The 23,081-nt window shown below is 39.8% G+C and overlaps 3 protein-coding genes and 2 long non-coding RNA genes across 5 annotated transcripts; 3 read left to right on the forward strand and 2 right to left on the reverse strand.

Moving 5' to 3' along the window:
• The first annotated feature begins 550 nt into the window (after window positions 1–550).
• On the forward strand, window positions 551–955 carry LOC147501651 (uncharacterized). The gene is made up of 2 exons (XR_015219847.1): window positions 551–675; window positions 777–955. It is a non-coding gene; the product is annotated as an uncharacterized LOC147501651 (long non-coding RNA).
• An 841-nt stretch (window positions 956–1,796) lies between these two features.
• Window positions 1,797–2,227, forward strand: LOC147501652 (uncharacterized). Its single transcript, XR_015221425.1, has 2 exons — window positions 1,797–1,939; window positions 2,028–2,227. It is a non-coding gene; the product is annotated as an uncharacterized LOC147501652 (long non-coding RNA).
• Window positions 2,228–2,345: 118 nt separating this feature from the next.
• LOC147501653 (uncharacterized) lies at window positions 2,346–7,868 on the reverse strand. Its single transcript, XM_086604360.1, has 3 exons — window positions 7,814–7,868; window positions 3,738–4,189; window positions 2,346–3,159 (listed from the first exon to the last, which is right to left on the reverse strand). The coding sequence occupies exons 1-3, from the start codon at window positions 7,866–7,868 to the stop codon at window positions 3,145–3,147; spliced, it is 522 nt and encodes a 173-aa protein (XP_086460486.1). The 3' UTR covers window positions 2,346–3,144.
• Window positions 7,869–9,486: 1,618 nt separating this feature from the next.
• LOC147501654 (uncharacterized) lies at window positions 9,487–10,557 on the forward strand. The gene is made up of 3 exons (XM_086604361.1): window positions 9,487–9,706; window positions 9,806–10,144; window positions 10,292–10,557. Exons 1-3 carry the CDS (start codon window positions 9,487–9,489, stop codon window positions 10,555–10,557), a joined length of 825 nt encoding a protein of 274 aa, XP_086460487.1.
• Window positions 10,558–13,974: 3,417 nt separating this feature from the next.
• LOC147501655 (uncharacterized) lies at window positions 13,975–14,736 on the reverse strand. Its single transcript, XM_086604362.1, has one exon. It carries the CDS (start codon window positions 14,734–14,736, stop codon window positions 13,975–13,977), a length of 762 nt encoding a protein of 253 aa, XP_086460488.1.
• Between the last annotated feature and the right edge of the window lie 8,345 nt (window positions 14,737–23,081).

Genomic DNA, 23,081 nt, shown 5'->3' on the forward strand with positions numbered 1-23,081 from the left:
AATTCATGTATATGGACCACTTACCTAACCGATTATTTAAGCAGATCAAAATACTATCTCGCATTATTTGGATTTTATAGTTTAAGAGAAATGCAGCAGCTCAGATGAAGAATTAAAGTGCATTGATCTGATTTTTCGTATCACTGCACCTTTTCTATTCAGAATTGTGGTGTCGTATAGGCAGTCTAAAGTCTTCTAGTGGAGCACATTGGTAGTTGGACTTAGTCTTCAGTGTTCAGTGTGTTCTATAAGAAGTACTTGCTTAAATGATATATAACCTTTTTTATGATTCTTACCTGCTGATTAAATTAAAACACTTACTAGTTTTGGATCCCTCATAATGGATCTAATATGAAATTGTAAATGCATATCATTTTTAGAATTCAAGGTTGCCAAATCATTTAAGATAGCTATCTACCAATTTGTCGTGCCATTTCATCTGGTTGATTTATTATTTCTTCTTCTTTTGGCATGGGATCACACAAAGAATATTTTGCCCTGTTCCTTATATATAATAGAACTTCAGAACCCCCACAAGGAATGCAACATCCATACTTTCCTCCTTGCATTACAAATGAAAGACACAGAAAATCAGATGGAACCACCCCCTTCTCAAGAGTTTGATAAGAACACACAAGCAGAAGAAGATGGTCAAAACAAGTTCATCAATAAATGGTTAACTGTTGCAAAACATCTTTTCCAGCGCCTCTTTCTAGACTTTTTAAAGTTCACTCTATTCAGTATTCCTAATAGAAGTTTTTGGTGTTTTGATGCAGTTGTACCTGGCTACTTTACAAGTGCCTAGAGATGCTTTGTGACTTGTTTTGCAGCTGCAGCTGTCAGTGACCAATTAAGTTCTTCAATCTCTATAATGTAGAAACTTAGTCTTATGTATTATTTCTCTTAAATAATCGATAGTCATAATAGGAAACGAAAAATATGTGTTGGTTGGTTAGTTGGTTACTATGAAATGCAATAGCGCACTAAAGTTGTCATTTGCTTGGTTTAACTATTCACTGTGCTTAATTTCTCTTACTTTTTCATGTTGTCCTTGAAATTTTTGGTGTTGTTATTGTTAGAGGAAAGAAAGGATCCTTCTTCTTCTCTGTCATTAATTGTAATAGTACGTGCCTATGACCTCCTAAGGATTACTCATATTACTTGCTGTTGGTCAAGATTGTGTATCGTTTTCATGATGTTTACTAGTTACTGCCAAAACCATTAAACTTTCTGAACTACCATAAAAAGTAGTCAACATCTCCATTTTTGGCTTACATAACTTTTGGCCACACGCGGCATGTAATTGGCGTTTAGATCCATTGGGCAACTCGGAATAGCCTTTGAGATCCACATTGAGATACATAATTTCAAATAGGCGCTTGGTTCATATGGTTTTTCCCATTCGCGATCTGATCAATCGTTGTAACTTGTAAGGACCAAGGTAGCAATAGTCACTCTACCATATCTCCAATCGTTGTTATAAATCGGTTATAATAAGGACCAACTGATTTGCAGTTCCTTCACATGCAGGGTCCGAGTATATTAAGGGGTACCCTATATTAGGAGTACTCATCAGACAATAATCTATTTCTTAGGCTATATATACATTCTTTATTCACTGCATTGTGTCATCTTTTGACCACCTTGGGACCTTTAATTTTTATGTAAACAATTCTCCAATAGCTAAATACCTTTTGTGAAAGGAAACAAATTTGAGGTCCTTTTCAGTTTTAGAAAGTGGGATCACATACATGAGTATACTTTCAGTGTTCCTATAATAGAACATTAGAACCCCCCACAAGTTAGGCAACATCCAAATCTTCCTCCTTGGTGTAGAAGTGAAAGATAGAGAAAAGCAGATGGAACCACCCCCTTCTCAAGAGTTTGGCAGGAACATTCAGGCACAAGAAGATGGGCAAGACAAGATCATCAATGAATGGTAACTAATACAAAAGATTTTTCTGGAACTCTTTACTTATACTCTTTATTTAGATTTCCTAATATAACGTTATGGTGTTTTGATACAGTTGTTCCTGCTTTTACAACTGCTTAGAGAACTTATTTGATTTCTTATGTTGCGACTCCTGCTGTGACTGATCATCTAAGTTCTTCTGTAAGGTAGAAACTTGGTTTGTTTTTGCACTAATTCTCTGAAACCAGTAGTCAAATTTGGAACAAATTTTACTTGCTATGAGATTGAATAACTAAAGTTTGTTTGTTTAATTAACTACTGACTGTTCTTGATTTTCTCCTATTATTCCATTTTTTTCTTTAAAATCGTTAGTTTTGCTACTGTTGCTAGAAAGAAGAAGTAATCCTTTCTCGATCATTCCTTGTAATTAGTCAGGCCTATGACCTGCTAAGTTCATTGATTATACTTAAAGTTGGCTAAGATGGTGCATATAGTCCATGACGAGAACTAGCCATTGCCAAGACCATCCAACCTTCTTGACCATCTTAGAGCATAGTCACCACTTACATTTTTTAAAGCATTTTATAAATTAGAAGAGACGGGAGAGAGAGAAACTAGGTGTTGTAAATAACTAAATCCAAAACATTTTGCGTAGGTGATAGGTGAAGCACTCACATGGCCAATCCCATGTGTGGACCACTTATCTAACACCCACTTTGGATCCAGAATGTGGACCAATTCCCTTAAGTCAAACAAGAAACAAAATTTCCATACAATCAGCCTCAAATTTTTGTTTAGAACTGACCAATAAATTCTCATTATAGATACTCCTACCTATAAAAAATAATAATGAGAAAGGAAAAGGGTTCATGTGAGTTTTTGGGTGGAATGACACCTTTCTTATTGGTATATGATTGCATACAAGAAGAACTTATCTACTACAGAAATTAGTGTTGGCCGTATTAAGAATGCGTTTGTTTACTCACTTAAGGATGGAAAGGAAAGGAAAAAAAGTCTAGTGTGGTCCACTTTTTCCATAAGTTTAAGTTCTTGGTAGTCTTCCAATATTTTTTTGGCAGTCTTAGTAAGCTCAAAGTGTATCCAATCCAGAATAAACATCTCATTGTTGGTGAGATTCAAAAACATACTAAAAATAATGAAACAGGTAAGTTTGAAGAAGTTCTGAATAAAAGTCTCATCTGCGCTTCCAGCAACAACCCAGTTAATTAGCACTAATCTTTGCAGTCCTGCACCAGAGTGAACAGCAAAAAAGGAATAAGCTGCCTGCAAGTCTTCAAAACATGAACACAAGGAACGGTATTCATGACTGAATATCCAATTCGACTATTCTGATTAAGAATAAATTTCAAGATAGTGATGGATATATATGAATTACAACTTGGGGAGCAAAACGAGATTATATTTAATCTATTAGTTATTTTTTGTCAAATTCGCAGAGTTATGTAATTTACCGCTGAACAGTTTTTGCATTATGTTCTGTTTTGATATATAACTCTCAAGTTTCTTGTATAATTTAAGCATGGATGTTAATATGCGATAGTGTGCTGGCGATACGTTCACCCGAAGTAATTTTCTTGTATATAATACTGATGTCAAGATTGACTGATTAGCAACTACCATCTAAATGACCACTTTCTTCATACTAGATAAGGACATGAATCGAAGCAAAAGGAATGTTGATTAGCTTGAAAAAAGTGCATATAGATAGAAACGTATGTGTATTTACAAGAATATACGCAAGCAAATATTGCAATACATATAGAAAATGAAGAAACAATATATACTAGCTAAGCAAGCCGGATACCTCATCGTCGTCATCGTCTTCGGCTTTCTTGAGTCGTGTGCTACCTCCCTCTTTACTGATAGGCAGTTTCATTGGTCCAAAAGGAGTGTCAACATCAATATTTCCCTTCATTGAATAACCTGTTCCTCTTCCTCTTATCATTTCCCACATAGCTGATCCAAAGTCCTTTGGCCTAAAAGAAATTGGAATCTCAATAAGACCTTGACCTTTCTTATCAATTTTCGCTGATTTGGAAAGACTTGCAGTCCCTATGCTCACATCTGCTAACCATACCTCATACTCCAGTGCATTCAATCCCAAGTCAAAATCGTTCTTGTTGTCCAATTTCAAGTGAAGAGTTGCACTTGTTTCTTCAAAAGAGAATTGATCAAACTTAATTTTCTCCAAGTCTATGTCACGCCCCGAGACCCAACACACATCCCGAGGACTAGGAGTGAATCTCGAGGCGGTCGCTATCCCAATTCTACCGAAATTTCGGCAGAGTTTCCTTTGTTTAATCGACATTCGTAAACCCTAAAACCTGTCATAAACCTGGACATTTCATAATACCCTTCCAACAACCATATATATATATATATATAAAATCCACTTTCTAAACAACCGAGATGTATATACACATATCCACAAAAGGTTTAAGGTAACTATTACTCCAATACATCGGGTATTACATCCAAAATGAGTTAGCTCTCAATATATACAACAAAAGAATGAACTAGACTATCTCTATACAACCAAAAATATGAACTTGACTCTGTCCTCGTCAAGCATAAGAGAATCCTCCCAAATCCCCACAACCATCATCGCTAGGGTTAGGAAAAGCCTCCTCTCAGAATCGCTCGTCGAAATGTTAAGTAGGATGAGCAAACAACTATGCCCAAAGAAAACGCACATAACCAATACTAGACTACTTATAACAAAACATTTAAAACATGCGGGTTTTATAATAATATCCAAATATCGTGACTATACAATAAATCACTAGCTAGCATAAATCATATCGGCATGCTTTTTAATATTCAAAATATAGTTTTCAACCATCATACAACTATTATGGCACGATCCTATTAGAATGGTGAGGTGGGTAACGACCGTACCCGATCCGCACAGGCAATCTCGGTTCAAGACTTTCTAGTGTGAACCATGCACCGTTGTTTTCCGATTTTTACCAAATAGGGGAGATGAAATGTCGTTGTTGTGTTCGCATACACACAAAATCTCCAAAGCTTTTAGGGCTCGGGGTGGGGACTAATGACCCCCATACCACGAGCCACCTAACTTACGGTGGTCAACCGTCGACCGACTCGCTTTGACTTTCGGGATCCTCGACACACATCCAGAGTGGACTAAACTCTCACTCTCTCAAGTCCTAAACCTCATCGAGGTAATATGTAACCCCACACAAGCTAATCACACAAATGTGACACGCATTACAAGCATGGTTATCTAAAAAAGTAGAAAATGAATTCCTGACTACATCCGGTGATGCATCCCTTTAAAGGTGGCCCACCACCTCGAAGGAATCCTAGATCCTATCTAAATGAACTCCTCCCGAAAAATACGACAACAGTTCCTTCTTTATAGGAATTCACAATTCCTTTCTAAATCCCTCGTGATAAGCATAGTAATATATATATATACTTTCAGATTATCGGTTATTTCCAAATATTATAGATACATATTTAGTTTTTCTTTTAAAATTGTTGGTCCTGTATGTGTGAGTTCCTGGATTTCCCCCCCATCAATCACATACAACCTATGACTCCCAAACGGGCCAGTCATAGTAAATGACAACCGATGATTCCCAACTGGCGAATCATCGTAAATAACAACGAAACTCTATCCCGGGAACAATCCAGAACCTCACACATATTTACAAACAACCGGGTAATCCTTACCCGCATTACAAAATCCATCTCTCTCTCTCATTACAGAGACAAGAGACGAGAACCCTTCCCAAAACCAGTTTTTTTTTTTTTTTTTGCTCTTTTAACCAAGAAACCAAATCTCGCTACCCCGATTTTTTTTCAAAAAAACCTATTTCACACGAAAGCTATCTATATATATATATATAGTTTATAGCGAGGAAATACAGTGCAAAACATGACTATCATATATACATGCATGGTTGATACGCAAACTATCTATTTACAATTTAAACGATTCAAATCATGCATGAAAATAAGCAGACTATATATTGGTATGTAGGTTCCTACCTTAGCAAGCTCCGTTCTCCTCAAGCCCACTTAACCGAATAAAGTCCACTTAACCAAATCAAGTCCACTTAATCAAATCCAACTCCTATAAAATCATATAAGCCCAATCATAAATCTATTAGAACCCGAAGAAGACAACTAATATTTCCTTTCAACATAAGTCGAAAGAAATAATTACTCGTTGATTATATTAACCACTAATGTAATTATTAACGTACTACTCTTCTAGTTACCAAAAGTTTTGTTCTAGACTGCTATAGGCCACCACAAACCGTTACAGAACACCGACAGGCTGCTGCCAGGCAGTTTGACTACAGGCCATTTCCAGTTCTTACATATATTTTATTAGTAATTTAACCCCTTTAGATGCTTCATATTCACTATCCTCCCATCCCACACAAATTTCCATTTGTAATAAAATCCCCATCTAAGTCCAAATTTCAACTACAACTAATTCCACACCCTTCGATTCATATTAAATCTAACAACAATTACTGTCGTGTTCCTTATCAATCGTGCATTACTCAATCAAATCCTAAACAAGTTTAAACTAACATAACTTCTCTAAAATAAAGTGAATATAGATAATTCTTACCGAGTCAGCAAGATCCCTCCTTAGTTTTCGGCTCCACCTCTATTTCACTCCACTCCAGCTCTTCCAAACTGCTACTGCCGACCTTCAACACCCCCACTACAATCAATTTCAGCAATACACTCTCAAGCTATCGAAATTGAATCTAACTATTTATTTGAAACGAATTTAAACTCACCTTTCGCGAAATTACAATGCAAATTCCACTAAATTTTGAATCCCCACACTTGATTTGAGTGTTGTTAGTGATTGGGTGTTTGAATTTTTGTTTGGATCGATCGAATTTGGGAGAATGAATTTTCCCTCTCCTAGGTTTTCAGTAATAGCGAAATTAGGGAAGAAGGAGAATTGGGTTTGTGCGATTTTTGTTTGGTTGGGCCGATTTTTGGTTTAAGTTATTAAGGCCCAAGCCCAATATATCCCAATTAGGCTTAATGCATAATTAGACTTCGCGTCGTGATTATTTTTCCGGCCCCTTCCGCTTAAATTTAATTTCCTACATTCTATCTCACCGCAAGCTATAACAATAACCCACTTATGCGTGTAAGCTGTTAACTCATGCCAACTTCAACGCTAGAAAAAAACTAAACCGGATTTTGTCAAATTTTCGCATATGGGTCGCTTACCTAACGTGACTTATGAGTCGGAGTTAAGTTTCAGTAAGTTACGTACGTTTGAAATATAAACCCGACGACCAATTTACATAAACGACCCTAGATTTAATATGAAATTTACAAAAATACCCTTAATAATAATTCAGGACTTTACAGTCTATATCAGGTTGGTTAGGCACAGGTATCTCTCCTGTTTTCTCCAGAGGAATTGTGATTGTTTGGGCCTCACCTTCAGTGTGTTCCCAGACTCGGATCCGGCCCATCACCTTTCGGACTCTGGCCCAACATTCTAGATTCAACCCAACATGATTCCGGACTAGGTCCAGATCCAAATATTTACAGGTGCATCTGGCACAGGTTTAAAGAGAAAACAGGCACAGTCTGGTCAACAGAGACATAGAAGGAAAAAAGAAGATAAACCAAAATCTTCAGAGATTTGGGGGTTAGAGTGGGATCCGGATCTTGGAATCCGGATCATTCTTATAAGAGTCTGCTCTCACTTTCAGAACTACGGAAGCAAAAACTTCTGAGACTTGATCCCTCGCTTTTCGGTTGATCAATGTACGAGGGCGACCTTCTAAGGTTCAGTCTCATTTCCTTCATCAATCAATCCACTCTTCACAACCCTAACTGTGTTTGGGAATTTCTAATCCAAACATTTGGCGTCGTCTGTGCTTTTCAAATCCACACCAATGGGAAGAGCACAAACCATATCACAAACCAATGGCCAAAATAGCCAACAACATCCTGTAGTCTCCCAACGATCTACTCAACATAGAATGATTCCTGTCAATGCCACACACGCCAGTAACATCCCACAAAATGTTGTCGAGGATGTTCCGGAATCTTCACGCCATCCCCAACAAGTTCAACCCAATCTGGATGAACTCCAATTAGAAATCCTGAGGCTTACTGCAGAGAATGAAAGACTCCGGAATGCTAGGGGGAAAAGGCCTAGAATTCCCTCTCCAGATAGTTCTGAACAACATTCATCAGCACCGCGAAGGCATCGAAATGCTACTGATGATAGGCGAGAACCAGTTCCTCCAGCACAATCCAATGTATGGGACAGATTAGGTTTGGATTCTCGCCATAATACCAGAAGGACAGAGTCCGGACATGGAGTCCGGACTCATGATCATCGTTCACCCAGAAGGACAAAGTCTGGACATGGAGTCCGAACTCATGATCATCATTCAACCAGAAGAACAGATTCGGACATGGAGCCCGGACTCCTGACTACTCCCCATCCCGACATTCCGGACAGGTAAATTTTGATTCACACGGTCATCGACATCGAGTTCTGACTCCTCCCCCATATGCTCACAGATATCGGCCTACTCATTCACACCGACATGATTTCCCGGAAGAAAGTAATGTTGGACTCGATCGAAGGACTGTCGAAGATATTGTAGCAAGAGCAATCAAAGGAAGAAGTACTCGCAATGACCAAATCAGAGACTTAGTCGTAATGGGTTTTCAATGTTATCCATTTTCAGATTATATTTGTAACTATCGTCGCCCTACGAACTTCAAGAAGCCCGACTTCGAAATGTATGATGAAGAGAATGGAGATCCATACACTCATTTGTTTTACTACAGGTCACAAATGGCTATGGAAAATGATGATGCACTACTTTGTAAGTTGTTTCCAGCCACTCTCAAAGGTGATGATTTAGTATGGTTCAACTCTCTTACTTCCAAATCAATTAGAAACTTCCCAGAATTAGCTAAGAAGTTTGTTGATCACTATCAGTATAACTGCGAGATTAAACAGGATTCTGCTACCTTATTTAATCTCACAAAAAATTCTGGAGAATCTATCAGGGATTTTCGCAAAAGGTTTCAAACTTTACTCAATGTTACTGATCCTCCCTCTGACCAGTTTATCATCCAAGCTTTCAAAGATGCCATAGGATATGATCGTAGTGGTCTATACAATTCGCTCACTAGACAGCCGCCTTTCTCCAAGTCCGAGCTGTTTGATCGTGCTGAAGAGTTTGCACGAGTTGAGGATGATCTCAAAGCTAGGCAGCTTCGAGAAGAAAATCTTCAGAAAAACAAAAAAGAGTCCGGACGGAACTCCAGCAACTATAAAGGACAGGACAGAAACAAGCAGAACAACTTCCAGTCCGGACAGAACTCTAAGCCTACCCAAACAAATAAAGAGGAAAAGATTTTCACTCCTTTGTCGATGAAACTTTCTGAAGTTTACAAAAGAATAAAAGGGCTTAAATCTTCTTTATAAGCCAAGGCCATTACCAAGATCTGACCAATATCGGAGATAAATCCAAACGATGCAAATTTCATGATGATTTTGGCCACACTCGATGATTGCAGAATTCTTCGAGTGCTATTCAACTTTAGTTGATGACAAGAAGTTGGATGAATTCATACGAAAAGCAGCACAAGTGAAGTTTGCCGAACATATGGTCATCAGGGCTGGACATGCCCGTCTAGATTCCATTTCAAACAATCAGCGGAAGTTTGAGAAAAAACAAAAATTCAATTTTCTAATGGACTGGAACAGTGGCATTGATTTTCTTAAAGGTGACAACGCATAAATATATGAACCTGAACCCTTACCCTTCAGTGATCGTGACTTATATGAAGTATTTCAGCCACATTATGATGCTGTTATGATATCAGCATTCATTGGAATGTGGAGGGTTCAAAAAATTATGCTAGATACTGGAAGCTCTGTAAGTGTGTTATTTTCTAGAGCTTATATAGAAATGAAGTTGCCACAGGAGCTTATCATTCCGGAAGAAAACCCTATTGTTGGGTTCGATGGAACAACAACTATTCCGATAGGAGTTGTACGTCTACCAGTAACAGTCGGAAACAAGTGGGCTGAAATCAATTTTTTGCTCATGAATTGCCACTCTCCATATAATGCAATTCTGGGCAGAGATTGGATCCATCAGATGCAGGCAGTTATATCTACTTTCCACCAGGCAGTCAAGTTTCCATGTAGTCAAGGAATCTGTAAAATCCGGAGTGATCAGATGGAATCCCACAGATGTCATGACAAAGCACTAGATGACTACAAACCTTCCGGAATTCATGCCAATAGAGTCATTCAGGACACTCCACAGAAGTAGCAATTACAGTATGGCTCCACATCCATTTTAGGCGAGAAACAAAAGGACCTTCCCACTGTTGATAAACTTGAGGAAGTTCAGATTGGAATGAGTCCAGAACATACCACTTTCATATCAACTAAGCTTTCCGAAGTTGAGAAAAGAGACATGACAGAATTGTTAAAGAAAAATAGCACAGCTTTTGCATGGAGCATAGATGACATGACTGGCATCAGTCCAGACATAGCATGTCATCATCTTGATGTGGATCATACAAAGAAAACCCTCGTTAGGGTAAAGACCAAGGCATGGCACTGATAAAAGGCTGAAAGTCAATGAAGAGGTTAGTCGTTTACTGAAGGCTAAGTTTATTCGACCAGTAGAATATCCTAAATGGTTATCAAACATAGTTGTAGTTACCAAGAAGAATGGCAAATTAAGAATGTGTATAGATTTCATTAAACTTAATGAAGTTTGCCCACTTAATCCTTACCCTTTGCCTAAGATAAATGATTTAGTTGATGCTACTTCAGGATATTAGAGAATTTCATTCATGGATGCTTCTTCAGGTTTTTACCAAATACTTTTGTATGGTCCGGACCAAGAACATACAACCTTTATAACAGATATAGGCATTTATTGTTTTACAGTTATGCCTTTTGGCCTTAAAAATGCCTCAGCCACTTTTCATAAATTAGGCAACACAATCTTTGAAGGCCTAATAGGTGATACTGTGGAAATATATATTTATGACATGGTCACTAAGTCATGGTTAACAAGTGATCATCTTCCAGATCTTCAGACAACCTTTGATAGGGTAATAAAATTCAATCTCAAATTGAATCCAGCAAAATGTTCTTTTGGAGTTTCCTCTGGGAAATTTTTGGGTTATCTTATGACCCATAGAGGCATTGAAGCTAACCCTGATCAGATAAGGGCCATACTAGACATGCCGACTCCAAAAAACAAAAAGGAAATTCAAAGACTTCTTCGGACGGTTGGCGGCCTTTAATGAGATTTATTTCTAAATTCTCAGATAAGTGTTGTCCATTTTTCAATACGATTAAATCAAACTCCACTTGGACTTCGAGTGCCAAAGAGCTTTTGATAGCCTTAAAACTTATCTGTCCTCACCGCCAAGTATTGGTAAGTCCTAAACCGGTCACCAAGGGAGTATATCTTCTTTGAATCGGTATTGCAAGTAAAAGCCAGTGCTTTTCGTTGAAAGTCCGGAAGAGAGGCCAATTTTTTTTATAAGTAAGACTTTAACAGGTCCGGAATCTCGATACAGTAATATTGAGAAAATAGCATTAGCTAAGCTAAAGCATCTGCATGCCTCACATCATGTCTTGATTTCTTTCTGATAGATACAAATCTTAATTTTCTTGCTAAAGAATGAATAACATCTAGATACGCGGACATTCTTTCATCCTTAGCTCTACATATACCTCCAAATTGGTTGGTGATTAATTTGGAGTCTGTGAAAATGGCAATATCAGTCGCCCCCAAATCAATAGCTGTCTTCATACCAAAAATTGCGGTTTCATATTCCGCTTCATTGTTGGACGCTTTAAATCCTAGCCTAACAGATTTTTCTATCTGTAAACCATCAGGAGAGATAAGTACACATCCAATTCTTTTGTGGATTGATTGATGAAGGAAATGAGACTGAACCTTAGAAGGCTGCCTACGTACCCCAGTCCAGAAACAGGAATCAAGTCTCAGCAATTTTTGCTTGCGTAGTTCTGAAAGTGAGAGCAGACTCTTATAAGAAAGATCCGGATTCCAAGATCCGGATCCCACTCTAACCTCCAAATCTCTGAAGATTTTGGTTTATCTTCTTTTTCCTTCTCATCCCCGATTGACGGTATTGCCTATTTTTCTTTCTTAAAAACCTGCGGATATACTTGTAAATATTTGGATCTGGACCAAGTCCGGAATCATGTTGGGTTGAATCCAGAATGTTGGGCCAGAGTCCGGAAAGGTGATGAGCCGGATCCGAGTCTGGAAAAGAATCTAGAAACACACTGAAGGTGGGCCCCAAACATCACCTGTGCCAGATGCACCTGTAAATATTTGGATCTAAACCAAGTCCGGAATCATGTTGGGTTGAATCCAGAATGTTGGGCCAGAGTTCGGAAAGGTGATGGGCCGGATCCGAGTCTGGGAACACACCGAAGGTGGGGCCCAAACATCGCCCCCTCTTTGTCATATGGATGAAAGCCATGGGGCAAAGAATGAGAAAAAAATGCAAAAAACACTTTTGTAAAAAAAATAAAACCCAATCCAGAGTAGACATTGTTTGACTAAAGGGCACAAAAAACACTGTTGTAATAAAAAAATAAAACCCAACATTTGTTTAAGTGCTTTTCTAGCACTTAAGTTCTTGTCCGGAAACAAAACTTATCTTTGAAGTGTCTGACTTTCGGTACTGCTTTTAAGTCTTGGCGTTTACTAACACTTACAATTTTTGTCCGGAAACAAACTTATGATCACGAAAGTGTCCGCACTTTCACCGTTTAAATCTTGCGTTTGCTAACACTTACAATTATTTGTTCGGAAACAAATTTATGATGCGAAAGTGTCCGTGACTCGGCTGTTTAAAATCTTGGCGTTAACTAACACTTACAATTTCGTCCGGAAACAAAATTGTTTTGCAAGTGTCTACACTTTGTGGCTAAATGCGGGTTAGCACACAGACGTCAACTTTGTTCAGAAAACAAAATGTTAAAGGTTTGCACCGAGGATTGAACTTGCTAGATGATGTAAAAAAGTATTAAGAAAAAATAAAGCATAGTAGCAGATGGAGAAATTTTATTATTATTGAAAATCAAAATAGAGTTGAATAAAGACTAGTGGTAAAATTTACGAAGCCTTGTTGCATTCCAAGGCTTTGGAAGAAAATCTCCGGAAAGAGTTTTCAGCACATAATAACCCTTAGGCTCTGTTTTCTCCACAATAAAAGGACCTTCCCAAGCTTTTGACAGCTTGCCCCCTGATGGGTCATCCAATTTTCTCCGAAGTACCCAATCTCCTGGCTGGAATGTTCGCTGACGAACGTTCTTGTCATAACTTTTTTTGACACTCTGTTGATACTTTTCCAAATGCAGGAGTGCCTCTTCTCTCTGCTCATCGATGAATTGTTTCTGGGATGACAAAAATTCTTCATTATCATCAGAAATGACATTTTCAGTTCGACTGGTGGGAGCCATGAGTTCAGTTGGCAAGACTGCTTCTGTCCCATATGCCAGAGAGAAAGGAGTCATTCCCCGTAGAAGTTTTGGGCGTCTTTGCGGTATGCCCACAAAAACAAACCGGTAATTCCTGTACCCATTTTCCTTTTTTCTTTTTAAGCCGCCTTTTCAAATTGGCTAGGAGAGACTTGTTAGTTGCTTCCAACTTGTCCATTCGCTGTGGATGGTAAGGAGCCGAAAAATTATGTTGAATTTTGAAGGGGTCACGAACCGACGAATTTTTCATCGAATCAAACTGTTTTCCATTATCAGATACAATTACTGCTGGTATTCCATATCGACATATGATATCTCTCCAAATGACCTGTTTGACTTTGGATGATGGAGTCTGCACAAGCGGACTCACCTCAACCCACTTTGTGAAATAATCAGTGGCTACAAGGAGGAATCGGAAATTTCCTGGTGCTTTGGGCAAAGGTCCAACAATATCTAGACCCCATTTAGCAAATGGCCAAGAACTCAGAACTGGACAATTCATTGGCTAGTAGTTCGCATGCATTTGACATTGTACACAAGTTTGACTGTATAACTTAGCTTGTTTCTGCATTCCAGGCCACCAATAACCCTGAGTGAGTGCTCTATGTGCCATACTACGCCCTCCAATATGATTGCCACAAATGCCCTTATGCAACTCTTCTAGAATAAAGTGACCTTGTTCAGATGTAAGGCAACGGAGCAATGGAGATAAATTATGCTTCCTATATAACTGGATCTGTCCTGCCAATGGAAGAATGGAAAACTTGAATGATGTCCGGAGTATGTAATCAGCAAGTTTCTTGTCTTCAGGGAGAGTCTGGTGTTGCAGGTACTCTATGTAAGGAACGCACCAATCATTCATACTGGGAATATGCTCTACATCTATTAGGGATTGTTGTTGGTCAGGATCTAGCGTTTCATCATGGTCCGGACTGTTCATCTCACTGTCAATGTCGTCCCCAGTGATTTCTACTTCCCCGCGAATCCTTTTCTTTGACCGGACTGCATAAGAGGCTTGTGCAGAGTACAATACTTGTAGTGCTAAACATTCATCAACATATATTTTTATGTGGTTGAGAGTGGTGAAGTCGATGCTTGGTTGCTCCTGATATTCAACTTGTATCGTCCGTGCTTCCTTGCAATTTGTAGCTGCTGAAAGATAAGCTAAAACATCTGCATGCCTCACATCATGTCTTGATTTCTTTGTGATAGATACAGATCTTAATTTTCTTGCTAAAGAATGAATAACATCTAGATACGCGGACATTCTTTCATCCTTAGCTCTATATATACCTCCAAATTGGTTGGTGATTAATTTGAGTCCGTGAAAAATGGCAATATCGGTTAAGCCCCCAAATCAATAGTCTGTCTTCATACCGAAAATTGCGGCTTCATATTCCGCTTCATTGTTGGACGCTTTAAATCCCAGCCTAACAGATTTTTCTATCTGTAAACCATCATGACAGATAAGTACACATCCAATTCGAGATCCTGATTGATTTTGAGAACCGTTAGTGTAGATTTTCCAAGAAATATGCTTCGAGGATGGATTTTTGCCCCCGAGAGATGTTTCTTCAGTTTGAGTTGTGGCTGCAGCTTCTGCTTTGGCCGGGTCCGAATGATAGCAAAAGCGAAACATCATCGACCGAAAGTCTGCAATTAAGGATGCCGAGCATGTCCTTTTTCTGCACGACGTGGTTCATATATGATCTCATATGCACTAAGATAAGACTGCGAGGCAGGGCAAGTCCGCTGCAGGTCCCGAAAGCATTAGCTAGAGCTTTTCAAGAGGGTACTCAGATGAACCCGGATGGTCCTACCCGAAAATAAGGTTTCATTGCCTAGCAAAGATGTACTAAAGCTAATGCTATTTTCTCAATATTACCAGTATCGAGATTCCTGACCAAGTAAAGTCTTACTTATAAAAAAAAATTGGCCTCTCTTCCGGACTTTCAACGAAAAGCACTGCGCTTACTGCAATACCAGTTGCAGCAAGATATACTCCTACTGGCTGACCAGTTTTAGGACTTACCAATACCGGGCAAAGGAGGACGGATAAGTTTTAAGGCTATCAAAAGCTCTTTGGCACTCGAAGTACAAGTGGAGTTTGATTTAATCGTATTGAAAAATGGACAACACTTATCTGAGAATTTAGAAATAAATCTCATTAAGGCTGCCAACCGTCCAGTAAGTCTTTGAATCTCCTCTTTGTTTTTTGGAGTCGGTGTTTCGACCCCCACCTACGTGGCAAGCATCCATTGGTAGGAGTCTCCACTTTATTCGTTTAATCGACAGGGCTAAAGCCCAATTCGCAATATCATGGATCAATGTACAGGCCCATTAACTCATGTGGCTAAGGCTGAACCTTAACCACATGGCTTGCCACTAATGTACGTTGATTTATGTCCAGATTGGTTTCTTATCAAAGAGATAATTATCAGTTGAAAGTTATAGTATATCACAATTACTCAAGCTACAAGATTACTTGAGCTACAAGGACTCTCTACTCTACCTATATAAATACCAAACTATTTTTCATTCAGAACTACGTTCTTGAGACTTGATCCCATTGATAATTTGGGTTCCGTAGGCAACCGCAAGGTCTGATCTCATCATTCTCCGATCACCATCATTTTTCTAATTACTTTTCTCGTTCTTCGTCTTTTCATCAACACTTAGTGTTTTGATCATATTTGGTCGAAACATAATTGGCGCCGTCTGCGGTTCTTATACTACACCCTCGATCACGTTCTGCGAAAGTTATGACGCATACTCGAAGAGCTCAAGGTCCCGATGTGATTACTGACGATCATCACGAACATGATGGTCAAGGACAACTTGGCGCTGACAGCATAATACCTTCAAATACTGTCGTTCCACCAATGCGCCAAATTATTCATTCAAGTATGAGGTTATTGCTTCCGACGATTCTCCAATTATCGATGTGGATAATGTAAGTCATATGTCTCGAGAAGCACTTCTTCAAAAGTTAAAGACGTCGCCAACAGAATAATTACTACAGCGCCATCTTAAACGACGCTCCACTCCGTAGATGATGTTGTATCTGTCACACCACACCGTCACACACGCGCAACGACATAATAGTGTGTGGGATCGTTTAAGTGGTGAGGATGAGATTCGCAATATTCGCAACACCCATCAACAAGTTAAGAGTAATGGGCTGACGAATTCCCCGACCTCCGGCGAGAAATCTCCACCCACTTGGTCACGTTCTCCGGTAGGGCAAGGTAATTGCTCATAATCGTCCGATTGCACCCCACGGTCCTACAAATTTTCGCAAGTCCCGAGGAATTCAAATGGCGAAACGAATAATGATCGCGACTCATGATCGTAACCATCGGTATGGTGAAACACTTCAAAGAACGGTTCTTATCATTCAACATTATCGTCATCGAAAAGCCCAACGTACCATCCACAATCATCTCAACCGCGGAAACGATGAATCTTCATCGTTTTTTCGCTCGTTCGTTTCGGCTCCATAGGCGTCATCGTGACTATGATCACGATCAAACAGATCTGGATCGATGACTCCTCAATGTGTCGAAAATGATTAAAAAGCTCTTACGGGCCAACGATCCTTTTGAATCGACACTAGAAAATCTGGCGGTTGAAGATGGTATTTTGGACAAATTTTCTCTCGCCGTCCAAAGGGCTACTCATAACAAAGACTTCAAACAACCGAGTTTGATCAATATGATGATGTCGAGGGTTGCCCTATGCTTCATGTGATTAATTTCACAAACAAACCTGGTTTTATCGGAGGTGATGATGCTTTAAAATGCAAACTTTTCCCTTCTACATTAAAAAGGGGAAGTGTTGGTATGGTTTAGCGAATTACCTCCAGCGCTCTCTCGTCGATTCAAGGACTTAACCGAAAAGTTTTCAAGGCGTTTTCATCATAATCTCAAACGTCCAAATGGAGTCCGAGTTTCTTTTCAACATCAAGCAACAACGTGAGGAAACTCTCCGTAGTTTTATCGCGCGTTTCCGTGGCTAAGCTGCGGTGAGATTTCTGAGAGCAATCCGATCTAATGGTGGTTTACGCTTTTTAAAGAAGCTATCTTGTTTGATAAAGATGGGTTATACAACTCTCTTGTTCGGGATATTCCATCTTCCGGCGTCGTTATACCAAGCCGAAGTTCAACAATTTATCAATGTTGAAAAACGACCGCGGTACTCGAACTTCTCGTGACAAAGATAATAAAGGAAAGGATTTCAATGATCAGTGAAATAAAAGCGAAGAATCCCGACTTTTGATCAACAAAGAACCCAATCGGAAGCCTCATTATAAGAAGAAAGACTCCACGAAAGGGATCGGAAAGCATTTTATTGATTTTGAATTAACTCCGCTTAATACCAAATATGCGGTAGTTTACGACAAAATCAAGGATAAGAGTCTGCTCACTCCGCCGTTTCCCTTGCGCGACGACACTAAAACAACTCGCGATAAATCATTATGGTGCAAATTTCATAATGATTATGGTCATGAGACGGAGAATTGTCGGTCTTTCATGGGGAAGAATTGAAAAGCTTGTGCGAGAATGGGAAGCTTGATCAATATGTGCAGAAGAAAGTAACAACTCAAGCTTTAACTATCACTGATCACAATGTCATTAAGGTTGGACATGCCATCATTGATTCATTGTCCAATACTCAGCGGAAAACTGCTCGTCGTTCTAAAGTCAAATATCTGTCTAATTTGTACGAAGTTAACGGGATCAATTTCGGTGGAAGGTTTTGCCGCGGAGACTATTGAAGATGAACCATTATGTTTCACTCGACCAAGATCTAATGGGCGTGCATGTTCCTCATTATGATGCTGTCGTGATAACTGCGTATATCAGTTGTATGCGTGTACAACGTATAATGATCGACACTGGTAGTTCAGCTAGCGTCATGTTTTCTGGGTGTTATCGCAGTATTCCTTTTATTGATAACTTGGTCACCCTGAAAATCGCTTTATCGTTGGTTTTGATGGTACCGCTACTCATTCGTTGGAAAGGTGTCTCTCCGGTCACTCTTATCGCGAGAAGGAAGTCAATATTGATTTCTTATTGATGGATTGTAAATCCCCTTACAATGTCATCCTTGGTCGAGATTGGATTCATTATATGGAAGCTGTCGTCTCAACATATCATCAAGCCATCAAGTTCCCATTCAATAAAAGAGTCTGTAAGGTGCGCAGCGATCAACTGGCATCTCTAATTTGCCACGACAATGTTCTCGATGATTATAAGAAGTCTGAAGTTGTTGGACGAACTATTCTGAGTTCCAACGCCGTCAAATAGCAATTCGGACATCCGGGACCTTCAGTTTACTCTGCCAATAGAAATGTTGAAGGACCCCCGACAGTCGATCCACTTTTAGAAGTTCAAATTGGCCAACTCCCTGAAGAGACTACTTTTATTTCAGCCGAACTTCCAGAAGAGGAGAGACAAGAGCTTATTTTGTTATTGCGGAAGAATAATCATGTGTTTGCTTGGCGAATAGAGCAAATGCCTGGTATAGATCCTTCGGTGGCTTGTCATAAACTCGACATTGATCCTAATGCAAAACCAGGTTCGACAAAAAAAGCCGAAGGATGGCCCCGATAGAAAGATGAAAGTGAAAGAGCGAAATCGACCGTCTCTTTGTCACATTAACTTTATAAGGCACGTGACTTATCCAACATGGATGTCAAATGTTGTCGCGATGCCTAAAAAGAACGGCAAATTACGTGTTTGTATCGATTTCACAAATCTCAATAAGGCTTGTCCGTTCATCCATATCCATTGCCTCATTATATCTGAAATGGTCGATGCAACATCGGTTTTCGGCGTTTGTCTTTTTGGATGCTTATTACGGTTATCATCGATTCCGTTATTCATTGAGGACCAAGAGTTCATTGCATTCATTCGGACCAAGGCATTTCTTGTTACCGGTAATGCCTTTCGGTCCGAAAAATGCCGGAGCCACATATCAAAAGCTAGTCAACACTATTTTTCGACATACTTGGAAAGGCGATTCGAAGCATACATCGGCGACATGGTTGTCAAATCTACGAAGCACGATCATCTTACTGATTTGCAAGCTGTTTTCGACCGGACTCTCTCAATTTCAACATGCGTTTGAATCCGGCTAAGTGTTCTTCGGGTTTATCATCGGTAAATTCTTAGGATACATGATGACTAGGCGCTGAATTGAAGCAAATCGGATCAGATTCGAGCTATCCTTGAAATGCCTTCTCCGGCGTCAAAGAAAGAAATTCAACGACTTACGGGGCGGCAGCTGCCCTAAATCGCTTTATCTCGGTATTACGATCGATGCGTCCTTTTTCCAAACATTGAAAGACGCATCAATTTGGATGAGGAGGATTTGTGAACTTGCATTTCGTCATTTGAAAGCATACTTAGTCCAACCTCCAGTTCTTGCCAGTCCAGCAACAGGGCAGCCTATAGGTCTGTATTTAGCCGCCACTGATCATGCCGTAAGTGCAGTCTTATTTGTTAACGGTGGTGATGGTCGTCCTATATTCTTTGTTAGCAAGACTCTTACAACTGCTGAAACAAGATATTCTCGAGTGGAGAAAATTGCATTGGCTTTGGTTCATGCTGCCCGACGTCTTAAACCTTATTTCCAGGGACGAGTCGTCAAAGTTTATACGGAATATCCACTGCGAAAACTTTTTCGCAATGCCCGAGAATCAAATTAAGCCTCGCATGAGAATGGGAAAGTTACCTTAAGCTTATAGCATTGTGTTTGAAACTTCGCCGCGGTGAGAAAAGGACAAGCTTTGGCTTCGCTAATGGCTGATTTTCCAATTGAGGATATTCTTATGTCGGCGTTACTAGGCGAAGAGAATGTCGCCGACAACAACCATTACCTCTCGGGGGGCGATGATTTGCCAAACTTATCGGATGTATCTGGCGATTGTTGGATTGTTTACACCGATGGTTCGCAATAATAATGGCTCCGGTATTGGGTGTGTAATCTTGCAACCGAATGGAGAAAAATTGAGAAGTCGGTCGCGTTTGGGTTTTGGCGCTTCAAATAATGAGGCCGAAAAACAAAGGTTGTCATTTGCGGCTTCGCGTCTTCGCTTTCTTCAGAGGGGACTAAACTACAATTATTCACAGATTCTAAGTTAGTTAAGCTAGCCGGTTTGGTGGATCGTTATGCAGCTCGTGGCGATAGAATGGCGGGCTTATGTGGACTTAGTTCCATCGGATTGCTTTCGAAATTTTGATTCTATCGGTGTTGTGCGGCGTCCGCGTCATGGCGTCGCGACATCGCGGATTCTCTTGCTTATTTATCCGCGGCGGTTAAATTCGGATAAGCCTCGCCCGATTACCATTGAATTTCAAAAGGAAGCGTATCGATCGATCGTCCATCGAGGATGTGCGCGATATGTACATCACTTTCGAGTTGTTTTCATCAAGACATTTTCGAGGAATCACGTCATGCCAATTTGATATCTCACAATGTTTGACTAGAAAGCGCCAAAGCGTGATCTTGATGATCAAGCTATCATTGCGAGAAAACGCTTTGATCCACAACTTATGCTATCGGATGACCACAATGATAATGTCTTGTCGGTCCATACCGGCGGCGATCATGAAGTCGACAATGCTCGAGAGGTTCCCGATATAGAGCTAAGTTTTCCACTTACACCTTGTGGCGAAGATGATTGGCGTCTTCCTTATATCACATATTTACATGATCACATCTTGCCTCCCGATCATAAAGTGGGTGATCGTGTCAAAAAGCGATGCTTGGAAATATTGTCTCATATCGACTTGAGCGATTACATTTGCAACTTTATCGCAAAAGGCACAAGTCTTAACCCTATGCCGTTGTCTCAAAGAAAGTGAAGGTTTTGCTCGTCTGGCGGAAAATTCATTCGGGCCTATGTGGGAACCACTCCGGGCGAAGTCTCGCTCATAGAGCAATGACACAAGGATCTTGGTGGCCGTACATGCAAAAGGATGCTAAGGTTTGTGCGAGAAGTGTGTTCCTTGTCGAGAAATATGCTAATATGGGAAATCTTCCAAAGAACGGAACTTCATCCAATCTTGAGCCCTTGGCGTTTGCAAAGTGGGGTCTTGACATCGTCGGTCCTCTTCCGAAAGCTCTGGCGGTGTTCGTTTCTTACTCATCATGGCGATTATTTTACCAAATGGGGTGAAGCTATGCCCTTAGCCCGGATCCATGCTTCGGATGTTAAAAATTCTTATGGCGAGACATTGTTTGTCGTTTGGTATTCCAACATCATTGACTTCCGACAATGGCAAACAATTTGATCTTTGAAGAAATTCGACAATTTTGTTACGACTTGAAGATTAATCACAATTTCGGCACCATACCATCCTCAAGCTAATGGACAAGCCGGGCTACTAACAAATCCATTCTTGCAATGCTCAAAGCGGCGACTTCAACAGGCCAAAGGAAATTGGGTTAAGGAACTTCCTAGCGGTTATGTGGGCTTATCGAACCACACCTAAGCATTCAACCGGGATTTTCTCCGTTTAATCTTGCTTCACGATGCGGAAGCGGTCTTGCTCTGAGTTGATGACACCAACCACCGAACTTCTAACGTGGAATTGGAGTCGAATGATCAAACACTTGCTGCTCGCCCAAAGCCTTGATAGATGAGACAAAGAGATGTTGGTCTTCAACAGTTAATTAAGTTATCAAAGGCGATATGAAAACGAAAATATGATAAGAAAGTTCGACTTAAAGTATTTGAGAAAGATGGTGGGTACTCTGTCGAAAGAGCGAGGTTGATAGATTCCGGTAAATTTGGAGAAAGCTGGACCCAGTCCATACATCATAGATCGCCCTACCACCAAAGGATCTTATTTTCTCCGAGATTTAGATGGGAATGTTCTCGATAAGCCGTGGAATCGTTTCATCTGCGCCAAGTTCTATAAGTAGATTTTAGTTGTGTTTTCCGTTATCACGGAGAAATAAAATAATACAATATTTAGTTTGTTTCGATTCGGGCATGTATTTTCCGTTATTATCTTTGCATTTTTAAGACTTCGGTAATCAATAAAGAAGCGGTTATTTCACCGGTTCCAATGGTATGATTTTGGTTTTAGCGAACCTTATAATCACTACAACAAAATCTGGCGAAATTGCCGCGTTTAATTTAAAATCGGTCTAAGTTGAACGCTTTTACGCCAAGCTTAGTCGTTACTATTGCTACAACAAAATCTGGCGAAATTACCACGTTTAATTTCGTCGGTCTAAGTTGAGCACTTTTACGCTTAGTCGTTAATATCACTACAATATAATCTGGCGAAATTACCACGTTTAATTTTGTCAGTCTAAGTTGAACGCTTTTCGCGCCGCTTAATTAAGTTACTATCACTACAACATAATCGGCGAAATTACCACGTTTAATTTCGTCGATCTAAGTTTGAACGCTTTTACGCGGCTTAGTCGTTACTATCGCTACAACATAATTTGGCGAAATTACCACGTTTAATTTTATCAGTCTAAGTTGAACGCTTTTACGCTCGCTTAGTCGTTACTATCTCTACAACATAATCTGGCGAAATTACCACGTTTAATTTAAAATCGGTCTAAGATGAAGCGCTTTTACGCCGC

The sequence above is a fragment of the Coptis chinensis genome, chromosome 4 (assembly GCF_015680905.1).
Source record: "Coptis chinensis isolate HL-2020 chromosome 4, ASM1568090v1, whole genome shotgun sequence".
NCBI classification, from domain to species: Eukaryota; Viridiplantae; Streptophyta; class Magnoliopsida; order Ranunculales; family Ranunculaceae; genus Coptis; species Coptis chinensis.